The 19,412-nt window shown below is 49.3% G+C and overlaps 1 protein-coding gene across 4 annotated transcripts in view; it reads right to left on the bottom strand.

The window, feature by feature from the left end:
• LOC309533030 (putative cation-transporting ATPase 13A4) overlaps window positions 1-19,412 on the bottom strand; it is a 77,145-nt gene that overhangs the window by 40,796 nt on the left and 16,937 nt on the right. For 2 of the 4 annotated variants that reach the window (XM_082223937.1, XM_082223938.1), the window contains exons 8-18: window positions 18,180-18,252; window positions 14,756-14,887; window positions 13,639-13,803; window positions 10,979-11,136; window positions 8,774-8,962; window positions 7,551-7,612; window positions 6,209-6,359; window positions 4,714-4,791; window positions 3,972-4,131; window positions 1,996-2,107; window positions 806-930 (exon numbers count right to left, since the gene is read on the bottom strand). In XM_082223937.1, the coding sequence (XP_082080063.1) occupies window positions 806-930; window positions 1,996-2,107; window positions 3,972-4,131; window positions 4,714-4,791; window positions 6,209-6,359; window positions 7,551-7,612; window positions 8,774-8,962; window positions 10,979-11,136; window positions 13,639-13,803; window positions 14,756-14,887; window positions 18,180-18,252 (1,405 nt within the window). The remainder of the gene's footprint in view (window positions 1-805; window positions 931-1,995; window positions 2,108-3,971; window positions 4,132-4,713; window positions 4,792-6,208; window positions 6,360-7,550; window positions 7,613-8,773; window positions 8,963-10,978; window positions 11,137-13,638; window positions 13,804-14,755; window positions 14,888-18,179; window positions 18,253-19,412) is intronic. The other 2 variants (XM_082223939.1, XM_082223940.1) reach the window with 2 other exon arrangements.

Raw genomic sequence — 19,412 nt, 5'->3', positions numbered from 1 at the left:
TCCTCTTCATGGGACTAGAGGTGGGTGTGGCCTCACCTGTGCAGGTAACGACAAAAGCACAGGGCAGGGCAGCCATCTCTCTCTCTGTGACTACATGCACCGAAGAATCAACATCTGCTTAGCCAAAGATGCTCTCTGGGCCTCCAGCCAAGAGAGGACAAAGGGACTGTCTCCTTATGAGATAGTTTCCAGGTGTATGTTACTTTTCTAAGCCAAGTCTGCCTTCTGGGATCCGATTGTGAACAGAATGATGTGTGAGTAAACCTTTTTATACTTTTATAGAAGACTGTGTTGTGTCTTATCTTTTATGAGGGAATCAGGGGAAAATACCAGAACAGTTCTTACAAAGGCTTTAGCGAGCCTGAGCAAAAGCTACCGCTGCAACTTTTAAAAGGGGAATGTTACTCTGCTAAATTGTGGAACTTGTTAACACAAGTTGGAAAAGGCTATAATCAAACAATAAATCCTCTTCTGCATCCCTGAACATTCCCACAGGATGGAGCGAGGCAGGCTCCATGTTCTTCTGCGAGCCCGTCCCAGGCTGAAGTGTTCCAGGTTTATTGGCCCACATTACGGGTTCAAGGCCCTGCACAGCTAGGAAGCTTGAGGGACAGCTATGTGAATAAATGAAACGAGGGATGTAAAGCACTTTGCACGCTGATTGGTGCTGGGGGAAAGGACAGGTATTCCCAGCCACCTCTGGAGAGCTCTGTCAGCCCAGGGGCCTTTGAAACTGGGTCAGGGAGCTCAGCACCGAAGGGACCCCTCTTTCTCTGGCTTCCAGCACCCCAACCGGCTCTCCCACCTGTAACCATCACGCTCCGGATGCGAGCGGCGCTGAGCTCCTCCAGGACAGGCTTCGTCTCGCTTTTCAGCCGGTTCTCCAGGATCAGGAGTCCCAGGAAGGTCAGGCCAGACTCCAGCTGCTCCCTTGGACGGAAGAAGCAGGCGGGTCAGGGCTACGGAGACCCAGCTGGCCGCATCCTGAAGCGGCCAAGCTGGCAGGGAGCAGAATAAGGCTCCAAGTCAGGCCTTTGCCCTTGGAGAGAAGATTGCAAAAGGCCAATGCTGGACCTGGGAAGCCCTTGGTCTGATCCTGCTGCAGAGCTCTTCTTGGGAGCCCTCCTGGATCAGGCCAGGGAGGGCTGCCCAGTCCAGTATTCTGCTTCCCACCGTGGGCAACCAATTGCCTCCACGGACCTCACCGCAGCAGCCACCCAGCCTCTGCTCCAGGGTGGCTGCCAGGGTTTCTTGAGCTAAGATTCTAGCACTGCAAGCTTTGGAACTAGATGACCCTCACGTTCCCTTCCATCCCCGCAGGCTGATGACTCCATGAGTTTTCAAGGCCGTATAATCCAATGTCTCCAAATGTGGAAATGGTGAGGGAGTGGGAAGCAACCAACCAACCACATGGATTTTGCTGCCTTAAAAAAACAGGCAGCGTCTCCAGCCTCAGAGGCGAGTTCTAACTCCTCAGGCGCTGCTACGGAGTCTGGGCTTTGCTTTCTGGCTCTGCCGGACCCGTGACTTTCTCCCAGCCTCCTGTGGGTTTAGCTAGTTTCTAGAACAGGGGTCCCCGTTTATCCAGCCTGCGGCAACCCCCGCCACCCGCTCTTACTGGCGCTGTACTGCCCGGCTGCCCACTTCCAGGTCAGAGGAGCACCTGAAATAGCTTGTGCGCATGTGCAAGCGTTATTTCCGGTGCACATCTGGGTCAGAGGAGGCCCTTGCACATGCGCACAAGCTATTTCCGGTGCTCCTCCAACCCAGAAGTGCACCTGAAATAGCGTGTGTGCACGCGTATGGGCACACGCTCCCCTGCCCTTCAGCCCACCGCGAGATCGGCACTGGAGTCACCAGCCTGAGGCACGGTACATTTGCTGACCCCTGTTTTAGAATGACCTCTCTCTCTCTCTCTCTCTCTCTCTCTCTCTCTCTCCCTCCCTCTCTCTCTCTCTCTCTCTCTCACACACACACACAGGCTTTCTCTTTTACCTTGTCAGGGAAGCCACTTCCATTCCCGCCGGCAGACTTTTTTCCGCCAGCCCAATGACTCTGAAGCCCCGAGAGGTGTAATGCTGGAGTTTGCTGGGGAAGGTGTCGGGCACTGGGGACGCAAGGACAGAAAGAGAGTCTGCTAGAAGTGGCTCCTCCAGCCCCAGGCCCTGCTCTCACAGGCAGGGCCAGCTCTAGATTAGGGCCCCACTCTCTTGGAGCCCCCCCCCAATTAAAGGAAAAAACCTGGATGTACATGTCAAAAAAATTAAGATAAAAAACAAATACAATTAAACCTACATACAGCAACAGTGTTTTGTGTTGTGTCAGCTCCTAGGATGTAAGTCATGGGCTCCGCCTGCTCGCCTGCTCCCTAAAATATCCCTGCTTTGCTTCTTTCTATATATAGGGTGCCTACATTCTGCATGGACTGCTTGCAGGGCAACATGGGCAAATGGCTTGAGATAACCTATTGTTGTTGAGTCATTTAGTCATGTCCGCCTCTTCGTGACCCCCTGGACCAGAGCATGCCAGGCACTCCTGTCTTCCACTGCCTCCCGCAGTTTGGTCAAACTCATGCTGGTAGCTTCGAGAACACTGTCCCACCATCTCGCCCTCTGTCGTCCCCTTCTCCTTGTGCCCTCCATCTTTCCCAACATCAGGGTCTTTTCCAGGGAGTCTTCTCTTCTCATGAGGTAGCCAAAGTCTTGGAGCCTCAGCTTCAGGATCTGCCCTTCCAGTGAGCACTCAGGGCTGATTTCCCTAAGAATGGAGAGGTTTGATCTTCTTGCAGTCCATGGGACTCTCAAGAGTCTCCTCCAGCACCAGAATTCAAAAGCATCGATTCTTTGGCGATCAGCCTTCTTGATGGTCCAGCTCTCACTTCCATACATCACTACTGGGAAAACCATAGCTTGAACTATATGGACCTTTGTTGGCAAGGTGATGTCTCTGCTTTTTAAGATGCTGTCTAGGTTTATCATTGCTTAGATACCTATGAGGTCCATAAATTACCATATAGCATATATTCAACACAAAAAAACAGTGCCAATTTGTTGTTGACAAAGGACAGCTGGACATATGAAGGGCCCCATTACCTTTAGTAGCTGAGAGCCTCATCAAACCTCAATCCAGCCCTGCTCACAGGGGCCAACCAGGAGCCCCAGAGGGAAACCTGTGAGCAGGATCAGAGCACAAGAAAGAGCACATCTCCCCTCCTGCTCTTTCCAGCAACTGAGATTCAGAATCATCGCTGCCTCCAACTGTGGAGGGAGAGCAAAGCCATAGGCGGTTGCACAGAACTGGGGGGCTGCCCAGGGATGGGACCCAAAGCCTTTCCTGAGAGACCCTTCTGCCCATGTGCAGAGTGCTTGAGGCCAGAGCCTCTCCACTCCTCCATTCCTGCCTGCTGAGAAGGAGAGCATCCCTCCACGGCAGGGCAGGATCCTGGCTCAGGGCGGGTCCCCAAACTCAGCTAAGCAAGGGGGGGGCAAGTCCCAGTCCTTAGAGGCCTTGATAATAATAATTATAATTTTTTATTTATACCCCGCCCTTCCCGGGTCAGAAAACCGGGCCCAGGGCAGCTAACAACAAATTTAAAACAATTGATGCAACAAAAAACAGCATAAAATACAGTATAAAACGTGAATAACAATAAATTCAGAATTCAAAAATCAATTTAGGGGGAAATCCATCCAATAAACATGAGATGATCACCAGGGCTAGCTGGCTAAATTAGTCCCATTTGGGCCAGCAAGGAGACCAGGGGAGAATTAGCTGTGGGATCCCAGAGCGGGTAATTGTCATAAAAAGGGGAGAGGGAGGAAAGGAAGGGGAATAAAAGTTCAAATTGAAAGCCAGGTGGAATAGCTCTGTCTAACAGGCCCTGCGGAAGGAGGTCTCCGCAAAGACCACCCCCCAAATGGCATGGGGTAGGGGGGAGAGAAGGGGGCAGTGCCTGCAAAGCTGTCGGTCACCTGTCTCTGGCCAGCAGAAGCTGACCACTCTTTCGGGCGCCCCCTTCATGTAGACGTGGCGCTCCCCACCAAACTCCTGGGCGACCACCGACATCCTCTGTAGGGCTGAAGAGAACGGGAACTGGCGCACGATGGCCATGCCGCCCACGGCAGCAGCACCCTGGGGAGACAGACAAGAGGAACAGGGCACCGGGTGCAGCGAGGGGGGAGAGGGGCTCCTGACCAGGGGTCCCAGGGGTCCGGCGGCAGGGGCCCTGGAGCATAGCTGTCAACGTTTCCCTTTTTTTTAATTCCCTTATTCCGAATAGGATTCCTCGCAAGAAAAGGGAAAAGTTGACAGCTATGCCCTGCAGCAACTGCTGGGGGCACGACTTGGATCAGGGCCATGGCACTGCGGGAGGAGGGAGCTATTCAACCCCCCATCCACACGGAGTGTTTTCCAGATTATAATCACACACTCTGAAGCCCCCTTGACAGTGACTGGGGGGGCATTTAAATCTAGAACCTGGAGAGCAAGGGCAGTGGTGAAAGTGGTGGGCTTGGGTTCGAATCCCTGCTCAGCTATGAAACTCCCTGAGCGACCTTGGGCTAGTCGTCGTCTCTCCTTGGGCAGGAAGAGATTCATTAATCCCAGAGGAATGCAGAAGTGGAGGGAGACGGACTTATGGGTCAGCAAGTTGCCTGATCTGCCTGCCCCCCCCACTCTACCTGTCCAAGGTGAGTGACAGACACCTGGGCTTACCTGTTGGGCCTTGACTCCTGGCCTGACTATCACGGCACCTGCCCATTCTCCATCTTCTCTGCTAGAATCCTCAATTTCCTGTTTATTCAAGTTAAATGCAACAGCAGATCCCAGTTAGAATTAAAGCAGCTTGCACTCATTTAAAAGACAAGTTACCTTAACTAGCAGATTTAAAAGAATGATTTAAAAGATCAGTCTGGGAACTTCAGGGGGGGGCGCCTTCATCCCTCACATTTATCTATTCCTATGTATTTCACCAAATTTGTACGCCGCTCAGTTGTAAAAAGATCAAAACACATCAAATCAGTTTACAAAGAGAATGAAACAATGAAAAATGAAAAATGAAAACAACATTCAAAAGATAAAATCTGCAATTGACAATAAAAAACAGGTCAAAACATACATTCACATTCCCTTTGTCTGGTGGCCTGGCCTGAACAAAAACTTTTTTAGCAGGTGCCAAAAAAGGTACAGGGGGCAAGAATCCTAGAACTGTAGAGTTGGAAGGGACCCCGAGGGTCATCCAGTCTGACCCTCTGCAATGCAGAATTGGAGCAGGACCAAGGAATAACATCAGCTCCTGATAACCAGAACACGGGTCATCATCCAAAAATATTTAATTTGGAACTGAATAATTGGCTCTTCTGATTGTAGCATGATTTGGTATTGTATTAATGTGCCCTGCACTGGATTGTTATTAATGAAAAATTAATAAAAAATATTTATATATTAAAAAGGGAATCTTTTGTCCAATGTGGGATTCAAACCCCACAACCCTGAGATTAAGAGTCTCATAATCGTATTGTTGGCCCAGAAATGGAAGCAAGAAAAAAATCCGACGAAAGAAAGAATGGCAGACAAAATTGATGAACTGCGCAGAATTAGATAAAATGACAGGAAGGATTCGAAACCTGCGGGACCAGAGATTTACAGAAGATTGGAAGAAATATACAAACTATTTGAAGAGCAACTGTAATCAACAAATTACGCTAGTAGGACTACAAGAAGCTGTGTAAGGAGAAATGTATGAAGCATTGCAAATTAGAGAAAGAATAGTGATATCAGTTATGAGTTAAATGTAATTGAGGAAGTGGGAAATGCATATTTAGTGATCAGATTGGAAAATTTTCAGATGAGATTGAAAAAAGTTGTAAAAGATGTTAAAATATGTTTAATTACTGTTGGAAATGATATGCTGAAAATTAATAAAAATTATATAAAATTATATAGAAATAATAATAAGAGTCTCGTGCTCTTCCGACTGAGCTATTTGAAAAGCAGTCTCTACCAAAAGAGATCCCTGTGCCCTTGGACGGGAGAGCAGGGCAGAGGGATGCTCTCCTGAAGGAGCCACCGGGTGCAAAGGGCTTTCCCACCAGCCTGGCCTGCCAAGTGGCACTCTCCCCCCACTCCCCCCCCCCAGAGCTAGCACACTCCCCCCCCCGCCCCCGCCCCCCGAGCCCTGAGCTTCTGCACAGCAAAGAGAGAGCTTCACCCAGCCGGTCGCCTCGAACATCTTCAGGTCCAGCGGATCTCCCTGGATCTTCCCGTCCAGGAGCAGCAAGGAGTGGCAGCTGGCCATGGCTCCGCAGGCCAGGCCCCAGGGCAGCGGGGGGCCGGAGGAGAGGCAGTGGGCAGCCTGGAAGCTGTGGGGAGAGAGGAGAGCAGGCGGCATGAGGCAAGCAGGGCACCCAGAGGGGTGTTTCTGAGCCTGCAAAAAGTCTCCCAGTCAAGAATCACAGAACCGTCCAGCTGGGAGGGGTCCCCAGGGGTCATCCAGTCCACCCCCTGCAATGCAGGAACTGTAGCGCAGCGCAGCGTATTATTAGTCATTCTAAACCACCCTGGAAACTTTGGGCTGAAGAGCTGCGTGGAAATATGAGACGACAACAAGCAACACATCGGCTAATAATATACTGACATTTCAATCTCAGTGCAGCGGACGCTCGGGTTGCAAACGTGATCCGTGCGGGAGGCACATTCGCAACCTGCAGCGGCATGTCTGCGCACACGCGGGTTGCAATTCAGCACTTCTGCACATGCACCACTGCCGAAATCTGGAAGTAACTCATTCCGGTACTTCCGGGTTTCGGCGGTCCGCAACCCGAAAAAACACAAGCTGAAGCATCTGTAACCCAAGGTATGACTGTATTGTATTTGAACATAATGGATTTCATTTTGTATTATTGCTAGCAGATGGAGAATTATCATTGAAACAGTTCATTATCCTGGAAGACCTGTCCTGTCTGCTGCTGTGCTCGGAGCACCCTATTGCGATGTTCGGAGCACCCATCATCTCATGTTTGTGGAATATTGATTGTGGAAAGGCCTTCTGCCTCCATTGCAGTGATCTTTGACAGTGACTTCCCACTCTTGCCATTCCTGTTCATGGAACATTGATTTGATCCTTATTAGTTTGCGACTCCATGCACATGTTATACATCTTCTGTTTATGAATTTTGAAACAATGGACCCTCTGGATACGAATTAAATTCGTTCCAGGGGTCCGTCTGCAACCCAAAAAGTCCGTAGGCAGAGGCACTGCTTCTGCACACGTGCACGGCACGATTGAGTGCTTCTGCGCATGCATGCGGTGCGCAGAGCACTTCTGCGCATGCGCGCAGGGCGAAACCCCAAAGTATACACTTCCGGGTTTGCCGTATTGATAACCCGAAAGTTACGTATCCAGAGTGGTATGTAACTAGAGGGTCCACTGTAGTGTTATAAAAAATATTGTCAGTATATTATTAGCCGACGTGTTGCTTGTTGTTGTTCAGAGTGTTCTGTTTGGCAACACAGGGAGTTTTCTTTGGTGGAAATACGAGACAGGCAGGTACCTCTTTCCTTTGGCCAAGACCAGTCCCCAGAGATCCAGTCCGTCTTCGGTTAAGGTGCCAGTCTGGGGAGGGGCAGGGGAATTGGTCAGAGGTGCCAGGGTGGCGGGCAAGGACAAAACAAGGCATTGCAAGACCTGAAGCTGGAGGAAGAGGAAGAGGAGCCATGGGGGAAAGGGCAGCTGGCCTGGGGACCTTCCTTGGGGGGTCGGGGGCCTCATCCACAGAGCTCAGCATGGAGGTAACCCCGCCCCGCCCCGCCCCCGGGCTCCTAGAGGGCTTCCCACTTGGCGCGCAAGGGCCCCTTCTCCCTTGGGTGCTGTGCTCCTTCGGACGCAGGGCGGAGGCTGAGAGCAAGCGTGGTTTAGCTTCATAGTCAATTACACTCCTTGAAATGTGCATTTTATATTTGACTTCACTTAGCAATGTGGTGTGTGTGTTATTTGAAATGTTTAAGTTTATTTTGGTTAACTTTGTGCTGAACATGTTGACCTCCCTTGTAATGTTTTACTTTGAAATCTTTAATATTTAATTTTCTCTGAATTATGTTGCTTTGACTGTATGCTCTATATTTGACTTTCTTCGGAATGTTTTATGGATGTTTTAATACGCTGTAAACCACTTTAAGATTTTTCTTTAAAATATAAAGTGGTATAGAAATGAAATACTGCTACTACAATGGTACCTCTGGTTGCGAACGGGATCCGTTCCAGTGGCCCATTTGCAAAATGAAAAGAGCGCAACCCGCAGCGGTGCATCTGCGCACGCGCGGGTTGCGATTTGCCTTTTCTGCGCATGCACATGCTGTCATTTTCTGCTTCTGTGCATGCGCGAGCGGTGAAACCTGGAAGTAACCCTTTCTGGTACTTCTGGGTTGCTGTGGGATGTAACCTGAAAGAACGTAACATGAAGCAGACGTAACATGAGGTATGACTGTACTACTACTAGTAGTAGTCTCAAACTGGGAAGAAATATTCTCTTCCAGGAGCACTGCAGCTCTGAAGAGCAGTCGGAATTCAGATTTGCTTCCCTAAAGGCACTGACTGGACGCTGGACAGAAGGAGGGTGTTGCACTAGGCTGGGGTGGCCATACCTGGACTGCTTGTGAACATTCTGCGGCTTCCCATCAGCCAAGCCAAGAGCCTTGAAGACCCCCGAAATCCTCCAGGCCAAGGGGGCTTCCTCTCCCTGCTGACTCCCCAGCCGGGCTCCCCCTCCCCGCACACCTTGTCGAAGCAGATGAGGTTCAGCTGGCCGCACACATTGATCCTCTGGGGGCTGATACAGAAGATCCCTTTTTTCTTCAGCCGCCTCTGGGTGTAAATGATCCCCGTGGTCAGCGCAGCCGGCAGGGCGGGAGGGACCGCAATGGTGATCACATCCAGCGCCTTCTTCACCACCTCGCCAGCCTCCTCCTGGCTCAGGGAAGGGAGCAGAATTAGCACCCAGAGCAGCAGGGCGGGTTGGAAAGGCCACGTGAAACCCATGGCTCCTACCAGCCACAATGGCTATGCTCTGCTTCCACAGTGAGAATAACAACAACAAAACAACAACAACAACAACAACAACAACAACAACTAACCAACAAAAAACATTCCTAATGAGACCAACCAAGAAGGCAGCCCCCAAGTAGAGGGTTCAAAATTCCGGTGCCCCCAGTAGACCCTGGCAGTGACACTGATATCTATAGCTATATATCTATATAGATATCTATATAGATATACAGAAATATAGATATAGATATATATTTCTGTTTTACAATTTAAAATACTCATTTTACATCATTAAAATATCAATGACTTCCCTCCTTCTCTTTCCGTGGTTCATTTTGCATATTATAAATCCCAGCACATTTTACAGAAACTAGACCATTCAGTATTCCATTACTGCATCCATCAAAAAAAAATTACACTGTTGAATTTATCTTAATGCTGCCAACATTTTCAGCTATACACACTTATTTCCCATATATTCTATAAACGTTTTCCAATCTTCTCTAAACATATGTTCTTCTGGTTCCCTTATTCTATATGTTAAGTCTGCGAGTTGTGCATAGTCTTTCAGTTTAAGTTGCCACACTTCTTTGGTTGGGACCTGGCTCAATTTCCATTTTGGGGGCCAACAAAGCGCAGGCTGCAGTGGTAGCACACATAAATAACCTTCTTGACACCTGGGAATTTCAGTCTGAATTATCCCCAACAGAAAGGACTCTGGGTTTATTGGGGAAAGTACTTTTAAACATTTTTTTCAATTCATGATGAATCATTTCCCAATACTCTTTTACCCTTCTACAAGTCCCCCACATATGGCGGCGACACTGTTTAGGGGATCAACAAATACAAGGAACAGAGGGAAAAGGGAAATGGCCACATGGGCAAAAGTTGGAATGTGTTTGGAAAAATAAAAGTCTCCTGCCTTCATTTTAATATGAGATTCTGATGAACTTTCAGGCGTCTCAGAGAAACCAGAAATATGGTGCTGCCGCAAAAGTACTAAAACCAAAATGTCAAAACGGCCACGATGCAAAATGCTCAGCCGTCACATCTAGATGAAGATGATGAACTGGCGAAGCTGACGGGAAAAATCCCAAACCAGCATGATCAAGTATTCCAAAAGGGTTGCAGTAAATATCTGAAAGATATTTCTGAAAGATATTTCAGTATATCTGAAGGAGCGTCTCCACCCCCATTGTTTTACCTGGACACTGAGGTCCAGCGCCGAGGGCCTTCTGGCAGTTCCCTCACTGCAAGAAGCGAGGTTGCAGGGAAGCAGGCAGAGGGCCTTCTTGGTGGTGGCACCCGCCCTGTGGAACGCCCTCCCATCAGATGTCAAAGAAAAGCAACTACCAAACTTTTAGAAGACATCTGAAGGCAGCCCTGTTTCAGGAAGCTTTTAATGTTTGATGTATTACAGTATTTTAATATTTTTTTGGAAGCTGCCCAGAGTGGCTGGGGAAGCCCAGCCAGATGGGCGGGGTATAAATAATAAATTGTTGTTGTTGTTGTTGTTGTTGTTGTTGTTGTGATGTAAGCAATTAACATCACCAGCAAGAGTGTCTGAAGACTTGCAATGAGAAATTTTCTATCTCTCTACCTTTATTTAAAATTTGAGCCATTTTGTAATGAGAGTAATTAGAACGGGAAAACGTATAAAATGCAATGATATAAGGGTTAATTTTGAAAGCCCTGAGGCCGGAGGGAAGGCAGTTGATAGGCTCTAAAGAGCCAGGGAGGAAAAGTAGATAATAATGATGTGAATGTATAATATTAAATGGAAAATAAATAAAAACTGTGTGTGTGTGTGTGTGTGTGTGTCACATCTGCGCAAAGAGTGTCTCCCCGGTTTCTGAAGGGAGGGGTTTCTGAACAGGGTTCTCCCCTCCCCCTGGAGGATCCCATGGGAGATCCGCTCTTTGGGCGCCAACCGCTCACCCCGTTGAGGACAAAGACGCAGACGGCATAGACCATCCCGACGGCCGCGATCCCAATGAGGCAGAGGAGGAAGCGGATGCCGTCCCTGTAGAGGCGGAAATTCAGGGGCTTTGGGTACAGAATGGACCTCACCAGGTCGCCTTTCGCTGTGTTGAAACCTGGAAGGCAGAGCAGGAGAAGCTGAGAAGAGCCTGGGCTGGATGAGGCCCTGCTCTCACAGTGGCCGAGCAGATGCCCCAGGGGGGAAAACCTGAAGGCAGGATCTGAGCACAACGACAGCTCTCCCCACCTTTGTTTTCCAGCAACTAGAATTTGTGGGATGTGATCCATGAGAGGCAGTCAAGTACAACATTCCTTGTTTTCCTAGAGTGGACATGCAAGAGGATGTTTGGTTCAGCCAGTCGAAACTTCCCATTCCTCCTGGCTGGAGCATCCTTCCTTTGCATGTGATGGAAGGTGGGCATGGCCTTACCTGTCCAGGTAACAAAAAGGCAAGTCACACAGCACACCTCTCTCTTTTTGACCTCCTTCTTCATTGGACCAGCTTTTAGCTGGGACTGCTCTGCTAGCTCTTAGAAGCACTGGGATTACTCCCCCATATGGGGTAGATCCACATGTACATATTTGTAACTAAAGTCTTCCTTCAGGAATCCAACTGTGAACTGATGTGAGTAAACTTCTTTTATTGATTTTTGAATAAGATTGTCGCATTCAAAGTGTTGGTGCTGACCTTGAAAGCTTTAAACGACCCCGGCCCAGTAGACCTGAAGGAGCGTCTCCACCCCCATCGTTCTACCCGGACACTGAGGTCCAGCTCCAGCTTCTGGCGGTTCCCTACCTGCGAGAAGCGAGGTTACAGGGAACCAGGCAGAGGGCCTTCTCAGTAGTGGCACCCGCCCTGTGGAACGCCCTCCCATCAGATGGCAAGGAAATAAGCAGCTATCCTATCTTGAAAAGACATCTGAAGGCAGCCCTGTTCAGGGAAGTTTTTAATATTTAATGCTGTATTGTTTTTATCACTCGATTGGGAGCCACCCAGAGTGGCTGGGGAAACTCAGCCAGATGGGCGGGGTATAAATAATGAATTATCATCATCATCATCATTATTTTAAGAGGGATTCAAGGGAACATACCAGGAACATACAATTCAATCTGAGACAGACTGAATTGTATAATAGTGAGAGGCTCACACGACCTGCAACCAGCTATCTGCTGTGCATGTAAAAAGGGGAATGGAACTCTGCTAAGTAAAGGATCTTGCTAGCGCAGGTTAGGAAGGGTATTAATAAACAATATATCCTCTCCTGCCACTTCTCTTCCTCCATGAATTTGCACAATCCTTTTCTAAAGCCATCAAGATGAGTGGCTGTTGCTGCCTCCTGTGGGATGGCATCCAAAATGCAAACAGCAAAAGGGGAGCCTCAACGCCCAACAACTCTGAGTTACAAGTCCCTAAATGTGGGGCTGGGCTCAGGGTGGGGTTGGGGAGGGCTTGGGAGTTTGGGGGTGCAGTTCCAGAAGTGAGGGTTCAGGGCAGAAGATGAGAAGTGGAATATGGAGATAGTGGAGGCTTGGTTTCTCTGAATGGTTAATTGATGGTTAATTATTATTTTCTTAAATACTGTTTTTGCTATATGCCTTTATGCAATAAATACTGTGAATCACTTTGCTTTTTCTCCCCTGTGAACTAAGGTAAAAGGTAAAGGTTCCCCTGGACAGTTAAGTCCAGTCACAGACAACTCTGGGGTTGCGGCGCTCATCTCGCTTTACTGGCCGAGGGAGCCAGCGTACAGCTTCTGGGTCCTGTGGCCAGCAGGACTAAGCCGCGTCTGGCGAACCAGAGCAGTGCATGGAAATGCCGTTGACCTTCCCACCGGAGTGGTACCTATTTATCTACTTGCACTTTGACGTGCTTTTGAACTGCTAGGTTGGCAGGAGCTGGGAGCGAGCAATGGGAGCTCACCCCGTCGCGGGGATTCGACTTCTGATCAGCAAGTCCTAGGCTCTGTGGTTTAACCCACAGCGCCACATGTGTCCTATCCCACCCCCGTGAACTAGCGGCATATAAATATTTTTGTAGATGAATGACATAAATAAACCTTAGCAAGTTGTCTTCCTTTTGGTTCCCCCTGTATGGATTGGGCTAGGAAGCTTGCTGGAGGGCAGAATCCCACCCCCTTCCCTCTTTGCAGACCGAAACCCAGGATTCCACCATGTGCTCAAGCGAAGGGGAGGGGCACATGGGGTAAAATGATGCAATTCACCTTGCACAGGTGAAGAGAGCATGTCCAGGGGGGGTGTCGGATTCTGGAAAACCCTGAAGCCACTCCAGAGCCCCCCTGGCCCCCCTGGGAGAAGGGCCCCCGTGCCCTCCCAGTTCAGATCTGGTGCCTGGACTGGGCCAACCCAGAGGCCTCTCTGCACTGACCTTAGGGACGGAGGAGAGAGGGAACAAGATGGCTGGGTGGTCCCCCATCAGGGATTCCTGAGCTGCGATTCCTGCATTGGCGGGGGTTGGGATGGATGGCCTCTGGGGGACCCTCTCAACTCTACAGTTCTACAATTCAGGAGGTGACGGGGTGACGCTCAGCAAATGGGGCAGAAGCCCCCTCCCCCCGCCTCCCCCCAACGCCCTGCTCCCGGCCAATGCTGTCACCCACCGGTCCGCAGAACGACGGCTCTCACTGGACCCTTGGCCTGGATGACCTCCGTCCCACAGAAAAGAAGGTGTCTCCGGAAATCCTCAGCACAGCTCTCTCGCCAAGGCCGGCCGCTGTCCTGGTCGTCCCCAGGCAAGCAGGTCTTTGTGACTGGGATGCTCTCTCCTGGAGGAGAGCAGACTTGCATTAAAGAGGCAATGGGGGGGACTAGAGGACCTCTGGGAATCCCTTCCCAGTTCTAGGATTCTGTGCAGTGCTGGATTTACGTATAAGCTCAACAAGCTCTAGCTTAGGGCCCCACTCTCTTGGGGGGGGGCCCAAAAAATGTAAAGGAAAAAACTGGATGCACATTTCCAAAATATAAAATAAAAACCAAATAAAATAAAAGCTACATCCAGCAACCGTGTTTTGTGTTGTGTCGGCTCCCATGATGTAAGTCCTGGGCCTGCTAGCCTGCTCCCTCAAATATCCCTGGTTTGCTCCTTTCTATATCTAGGGTGCCTGCATTCTGCTATTTTTAATTATTAGTAGTTTGAATCATATATTTACACCTATTATTATTTCACGTTATAGCACGTTTCTAGAGACTAGTTTATGAGTCTTTGTAAACTGCGTTTCTAAAGGAACTTTTGTTATTGCCAAATGCCAATGTTAAGTTAGTTATGAATAAAAAATCATTTTAAGTTAAAACTTAATAATTATTTCACCATTAATAGACTTCTTCTTAATTGTGTTTCAGTTCAACAATTGCTTTGATAAAATACATATTTTGTGATGTGCAAATGGCCTGAGATACCTATGAGGTCCATCAATTACCATAGAGCATATATTGAAAATGAAAGAAACAGCGACAATTTGTTGTTGACAAAGGACAGCTGGACAGGGCCCAATTAGCTTCAGAGCTGAGGGCCGCATCCAACCTCAATCCGGCCCCGATTTTGTGGCAGCTTCTGCCTCTTCCTGCGCTGCTGAGTCTGTCTCCTGGCGCTTGGCTCTGGGGCTGCCACTTTCCCTGGGCACCTTCACACAGGCAGGGCACCTTTGCCCCCTGGGAGCATCCCTCAGCCGCACAAGGCGACACCACCTTCCTCCTCCTCCTCCTCCTCCTCCTCCTCACCTGTCAGCATGGCTTCGTTCACAACGCACTGGCCGTGGATCAGGACGGCGTCGCAGGGCAGCAGGCTCCTGCCCCCTCCCAAAACCAGGGTGTCTCCGGGCACCAGATGGCGAGACTCCACCTCATGGAGACCTGGTTGGAGTGGAGAGAGGCAAAGGTTTCTCTGGAACATCAAGAGGAACTATACAATGAACTAAAGAAGATCTTTAGATGGACGTTTTTGAAAAAGCCAGAGGCATTCTTGTTAGGAATGGTAGGAGAAGATATAGTCAAGAACCACCAGAAATTGTTTTTATGTGCAACAACAGCGGCTAGCCCAGGTCTGGAAACAACAGCAAATACCAACAGCAGAAGAATGGCGACAGAATACCTTCTGCATGGACTATGCAGAAATAGCCAAATTAACATGGAAAATTAGACAACAGCCGAGGAAACATTTCAAAAAGAATGGGAAAAATTATGTCGTATATAGGAAAGATAAGATGAAATAGTGAAACCAGTAGAATTGGAAATAAACCTCATAAAGGGAAAGATTAAGAACAGTGATGGATAAATGAAAATAATAAGAAGCAAAATGTATAAGGAGATTAATATAACTAACAGTAGTTGTAAATGAATACAGACAGGCAATAAGAATTGTATAAACAGGATTTATTTGTTTATGGATCTACTATGGACAAATATGGAAAATGAATAACAATATACAAAATGGATGAAAATAATGTGATAAAAAAACCAGAAGAAGGAAGGAGGGAAGTCAGCGCTTAGGAGCAAGTATAAATGTAAAATGCAACACATTATGTGTATGTGGAGTATGCAACTGGAAAACTAATAAAGATTATTTGGAGGAAGAAGAAAAAAAGAGGAGCAGAGTAGAAGCTGTGGGGCAGGAGCCCCTCTCCCCCCCCCCTGTATTCACCCCAATTCTCTTGTGGGGAGATTGGATGACTTCCTGTTGTTTGTGCATCACACACTTTCCCCTGCATTTCCCCATCACTTTCCTGGCTGCAGAAGGAAGATCTCCTGCACTAGAGGGACAAGAGCTTTATTCCACTTGAAGTTAATTTGGATGTCGTATAACCCCCCCCCTCAAAACAGCTGGGCTGGTTGCCAGTTGATTTCAGCAGTCAATCCAAGATGTTCCTGTTCGTGTTTAAAGCCTTAAACGGCTCAGGCTTGGGTAATGTGTGCTCAAAAGTGAATATATTAGTCAAAGCAACAGACAGAAATTGCTTTGCAGAAATGTGCGTTGGGGGAAATTGCACACTGATGTGCTATTCACTGATGAATTTTTATCTGGACTTTAACAAACAAAATTTGCAGACTGATGCAGAAATGTGGAAAACGGAGAGAAACCAAAAATGCCCCTCCCTGCTTCCACATGAGGACTTGGTCTGCAAACTGTTATTTAATGCAGCCTTACTGTGCCAGCTTCGCCCAACTCTCTTGGTGACTCAGGAAAGTCTGCCATGCCCCACATTTTCTGGATTCTGGCTGCACACACCCCACACATCTAAAGCATATTTCCCACCCCCACCACCCTGGGAATCCAGGGAACTGTAGTTTAACACACATACCCGAGCCACAATTCCCAGCACCCTTAGCCAACTAGCAGCTTCTGCTCACAGCCCTGAGGCAGCTGCAAGGATTAGAAGCCGGGTCCCCTGCCAACATGAGCTCCTCGCACAGGAAGGACCAGTGAATTTAAACAAAGAACCACCGAAGCATTTAGCACATCAGTACATTTCCTCTGGCATTCGGAACCTCAGGTTTTTCTGCTTAAAATCAGGCAGCAGCAACTGGGCTTCTCCCTGGGCTTCAGATCAGGTCTCCGGTTCCATGGTTAATCATTTGGAGGAAATTGATCTTTTAGTGTAGCAGCCCCTGCCCTAACTGAACAGTGGAGGCTCCATTGACCTTTGTCATTCTCTCTTTGGCGATCCCTCGTAGCCAAGTAAGATTGTCTTCCATAAACACAGTTTTAACAGTGAGTCCATAAGTGACTGTGGAGGCCAATTCTGGATCCACACATCCTTCCGCAGTGGGGACATTGGTTTCCGGGCGGGAGTTGATCCCTGTGAGGGTTTGCCAAGTGTGCCTTCCTCTTAGCATGTTTCTCCCTTGCGTCCTGAGTTCGAGTGTCTTCAAAGCCCATGACGCCTTTGGTCAAGGCTGTTCTCCAATTGGAGCACTCGCAGGCCAGTGTTTCCCAATTGTTGGTGTTTATGCTACATTTTTTTAGATTTGCTTTGAGACTGTCGTTAAATCTCTTTTGTTGACCACCAGGATTACGCTTTCCATTTTAAAGTTCGGAATAGAGTAATTGCTTTGGAAGACGATCATCAGGCATCCGCACAACATGACCAGTCCAACGAAGTTGATGTTGAAGAATCATTGCTGATTCTGAGAAGGGTGACAAAATGCCGGGTGGCACTTACCACCCGGAGCCTGTCGCGCACCTCAGCCATGTGTCTCTCCTGCCCAAACGGTCCACCTCCTGCCTCCTCCCCAACTATAGGGCGGCTGAGTGGGAGGAGGCAGGCAGACTCCAGACGCCCCGCAGTGCGCCCTGCCCCATGGGTGGCTCGCTCTGCCCCTGGGCGCACCGCCCCAGGCGCCCTTGCAGCTTCCTCCACTGCTGTGTGTATTGGGGAATGTACTCTGCTGTTGACTCACAAGCTTGAGAGAGGAAGGATGCTATTAAATCAATATACAGTGGTACCTCAGGTTAAGTACTTAATTCATTCCGGAGGTCCGTTCTTAACCTGAAACTGTTCTTAACCTGAAGCACCACTTTAGCTAATGGGGCCTCCTGCTGCCGCCGCGCCACCGGAGCATGATTTCTGTTCTCACCCTGAAGCAAAGTTCTTAACCCAAGGTACAGTGGTACCTCTGGATGCGAACAGGATCTGTTCCGGAGCCCTGTTCACGTCCTGAAGTGAATGCAACCCACGTCTGCAATTTGCCGCTTCCATGCATGAGCGTGACATCAGTTTGAACGTCTGCGCATGCGCGAGAGGCAAAACCCAGAAGTAACGCGCTCCGTTACTTCCGGGTCGCCGTGGAGCATAGCCTGAAAATGCTCAACCTGAATCACATTTAACCCAAGGTATGACTGTACTATTTCTGGGTTAGCAGAGTCTGTAACCTGAAGCGTCTGTAACCCGAGGTACCGCTGTATCCTCTCCTAGTATCCACAACATTCCCACATAAGACAGTTCCCTTCCGCACCTCACCCTCAGCCACGATTCCTGCCTTGCAGAGGGCTGGACTAGAGGACCTTTGGGGATCCCTTCCAACTCCTGGGCTGCAGTGGAGGTGGAGGGAAGGCAGAGAAGGGAGGGGGAGAGGAGATCCGGACCCTCGCTGCCCAGAGCGATCCACAGGCAGCAGGGAGAGGGACCTGCCCTGGTCCTGGGCTCACCTGTTTCCTTCCTGAGGACCTTGACCAGGACGCCATTGTGGGATTCCACCAGCCGGTGCAGCTTCACGGATTGCTGTGGACACGGAAAGAAAAGAGGTGCATCTCTCTGGGAAGCAGCCAAGAGCCGCCCAACGGCCCCCGGCCCTCGTTTCCCTGCTGCGCTTCCAGCGCCAGGAAAAGGAACAGGATTGGAATCCCAGCCAAGCAGTTTACAGCCCAGGCAGCAGCTGTGGGGGGGGGGTCAGCTCCCTGCTTTGAAGGGGACCCTTCCGACCTCGCAGGATTCCAGCTGCAAAGTCTTCACACAGCACAGAGTTAAACTGTGGAACTCCCTCCCACTGGAGGCAGAGACAGCCAGCAACATGGATGATGGTGATAATAATAATAATTTATTATTTATACCCCACCCATCTGGCTGGGCTTCCCCAGCCACTCTGGGCGGCTTACAACAAAATATTAAAATACTGTACTACATCAAATATTAAAAGCTTCCCTAAACAGGGCTGCCTTCAGATGTCTTCAAAAAGTCTGGTAGTTGCTGTTCTGTTTGACATCTGGTGGGAGGGAGTTCCACAGGGCTTTGAAAGAGGACTGGGCAAATGCATGAAGGGGGAGAGGGCTGTGGATGACTGCTGGCCACACTCCCTTCCCAGTCGGAGGCAGCCGTGCTTCTGAATCCCGGTTGCTGGAAACCACAGGAGGGAAGAGTCCTGCTCTTGTGATCAGATCCTGCAGGGACCAGGCTAGCAGACAGGGCCCATGACTTACATCATAGGAGCCTACACAACACAAACCACGGCTGCTGTACGCGGGTTTCATTTTATTTGTTTTTTATCTTATATTTCGGAAATGTACATTCAGCTTTTTTTCCCCTTTAATTTTTTTTTGGGGGGGGCAAGAGAGTGGGGCCGTGGGTGGCGCTGTGGGTTAAATCACAGAGCCTAGAACTTGCCGATCAGAAGGTCAGTTCGAATCCCCGTGATGGGGTGAGCTCCCGTTGCTCAGTCCCTGCTCCTGCCAACCTAGCAGTTCGAAAGTACACCAGTGCAAGTAGATAAATAGGTACCACTCCAGCGGGAAGGTAAACGGCATTTCCGTGCGCTGCTCTGGTTCGCCAGAAGCGGCTTAGTCATGCTGGCCACATGACCCGGAAGCTGTACGCCGGCTCCCTCGGCCAGTAAAGCGAGATGAGTGCCGCCACCCCAGAGTCGGCCACGACTGGACCTAATGGTC

This window comes from Podarcis vaucheri (genome assembly GCF_965113315.1).
Source record: "Podarcis vaucheri genome assembly, chromosome: 5".
NCBI classification, from domain to species: Eukaryota; Metazoa; Chordata; class Lepidosauria; order Squamata; family Lacertidae; genus Podarcis; species Podarcis vaucheri.
This window is presented reverse-complemented; position numbering and strand designations above follow the sequence as displayed.